At 48.4% G+C, this 1,764-nt stretch overlaps 1 protein-coding gene across 1 annotated transcript; it reads right to left on the bottom strand.

The window, feature by feature from the left end:
• Positions 1-4: 4 nt before the first annotated feature.
• On the bottom strand, positions 5-1,758 carry LOC112117690 (zinc finger protein 501-like; the record flags this gene model as incomplete). Its single annotated transcript, XM_029914357.1, has 2 exons — positions 1,744-1,758; positions 5-1,335 (listed from the first exon to the last, which is right to left on the bottom strand). A coding segment is annotated over exon 2 (1,323 nt), but the record flags the coding sequence as incomplete, so codon positions are not given.
• Positions 1,759-1,764: the final 6 nt, after the last annotated feature.

A 1,764-nucleotide genomic window follows, 5' to 3' on the forward strand; every position in this document is an offset into this window, starting at 1 on the left:
ACTCAGAGCATGTGTAGGGCGTCTCTCCTGTGTGGATTCGCTGATGTAAGATGAGGACTGAACGACGAATGAAGCGTTCCCCACACTCAGAGCATCCATAAGGTTTCTCACCTGTGTGGATTCTCCGATGTGTGATAAAGTTTGAACGCTGATTGAAGTTCTTTCCGCACTCAGAGCATGTGTAGGGTGTCTCTCCTCTGTGGATCCGCTGATGTGAGATGAGGGCTGAGCTATGCCTAAAGCATTTCCCACACTCAGAGCATCCATAAGGTTTCTCACCCGTGTGGATTCTCTGATGTGTGGTAAGGGCAGAGCTCCGATTGAACCTTTTCCCACATTCAGAGCACGTGTAGGGTGTCTCTCCTGTGTGGATCCTCTGATGTGTGATCAGGGCAGACCTCTGATTGAAGCTTTTCCCACATTCAGAGCATGTGTACGGCGTCTCTCCTGTGTGGATCCTCTGATGTGTGATCAGGGCAGAGCTGTGACTGAAGCTCTTCCCGCACTCAGAACATATGTAGGGAGTCTCTCCTCTGTGGATTCTCTGATGTGAGATGAGAGCTGAGCTATGCCTGAAGCTTTTCTCACACTCAGAGCATCCATATGGTTTCTCACCTGTGTGGATTCTCCTATGTGTGCTCAGAGTAGAGCTCTGATTGAAGCTTTTCCCACACTCAGAACACGTGTAAGGCATCTCTCCTGTGTGGATTCTACGATGTGTGATAAGGTTTGAGCGCCGATTAAAGCTTTTCCCACACTCCGAGCATGTGTGGGGCATCTCTCCTGAGTGGATTCGCTGATGTGAGATGAGGGTTGAACTATCAGTGAAGCTTTTCCCACACTCACAGCATTCATAAGGTTTCTCACCTATATGGACTGTCTGATGTACAGTAAGGTTTGAGCGCTGATTGAAGCATTTCCCACACTCAGAGCATTCATAAGGTTTCTCACCTGTATGGATTCTCCGATGTGTGATAAGGGCAGAGCTCCGATTGAAGCTTTTCCCGCACTCAGAGCACATGTAAGGTTTCTCTCCAGTGTGGGTTCTCCGATGTATGAGAAGGTCTGAGCTCCGATTGAAACTTTTCCTGCACTCATGGCATGTATAGCGTGTCTCTTCCAAGTTGATTCTGTCGTGTGTAATAAGGTCTAAGTGGCTACTGAAGTTTTCCTCTGGCCTCTGCTGAGTCTCACATGCTTTTTCTTTTTCTGGGAGTGCACAACTCCCGGAAACATTCCCTTTGGATCTTCCTGGTAACGTTCCATGTGGTTCTACTTCCTCAGCATCTTCCTGCTGGGGTTTCTCCTCCTCATTCTCACTCACCATCCCATCACCTGATGGGAGACAGAGAGAATCCATACATAGGTCACTCCCTGCACCAGAAAGAAAGAAAATCTCAGAGAGAGGAATGGAAAAAGGGATGAACAAACCAAAATATGTGTGGGAGAGATCAAACCTATCAGGAGCTGATTTTCCCCAAACCCTTCCACAAACGAGAGAGGAAGGGATCAGTTTTGGTCCGCATCTCACCAGAACACTCAGGGGAAAGCGAGATCGGGGAGGGACCTACTGCCAATTGTCAGTCAGAATAGGAGGGATGCCAGGAGTGACATCTGCCATAATGATTCCACATCTGCAGGGAACAATCCTGAACTCGGAGAGCTCACAGGGTCTTTGTAGGGCATCCCTAATGTTTCCTGCATTCCCAAACAGTTGTTGAGTTGGTTTAACCAATTCCTCACCTGTGCAGGCAGCTCTCAGGA

This window comes from Terrapene carolina, unplaced genomic scaffold, assembly GCF_002925995.2.
Source record: "Terrapene carolina triunguis isolate 2854851 unplaced genomic scaffold, T_m_triunguis-2.0 Scaffold36431, whole genome shotgun sequence".
Taxonomy (NCBI): domain Eukaryota; kingdom Metazoa; phylum Chordata; order Testudines; family Emydidae; genus Terrapene; species Terrapene triunguis.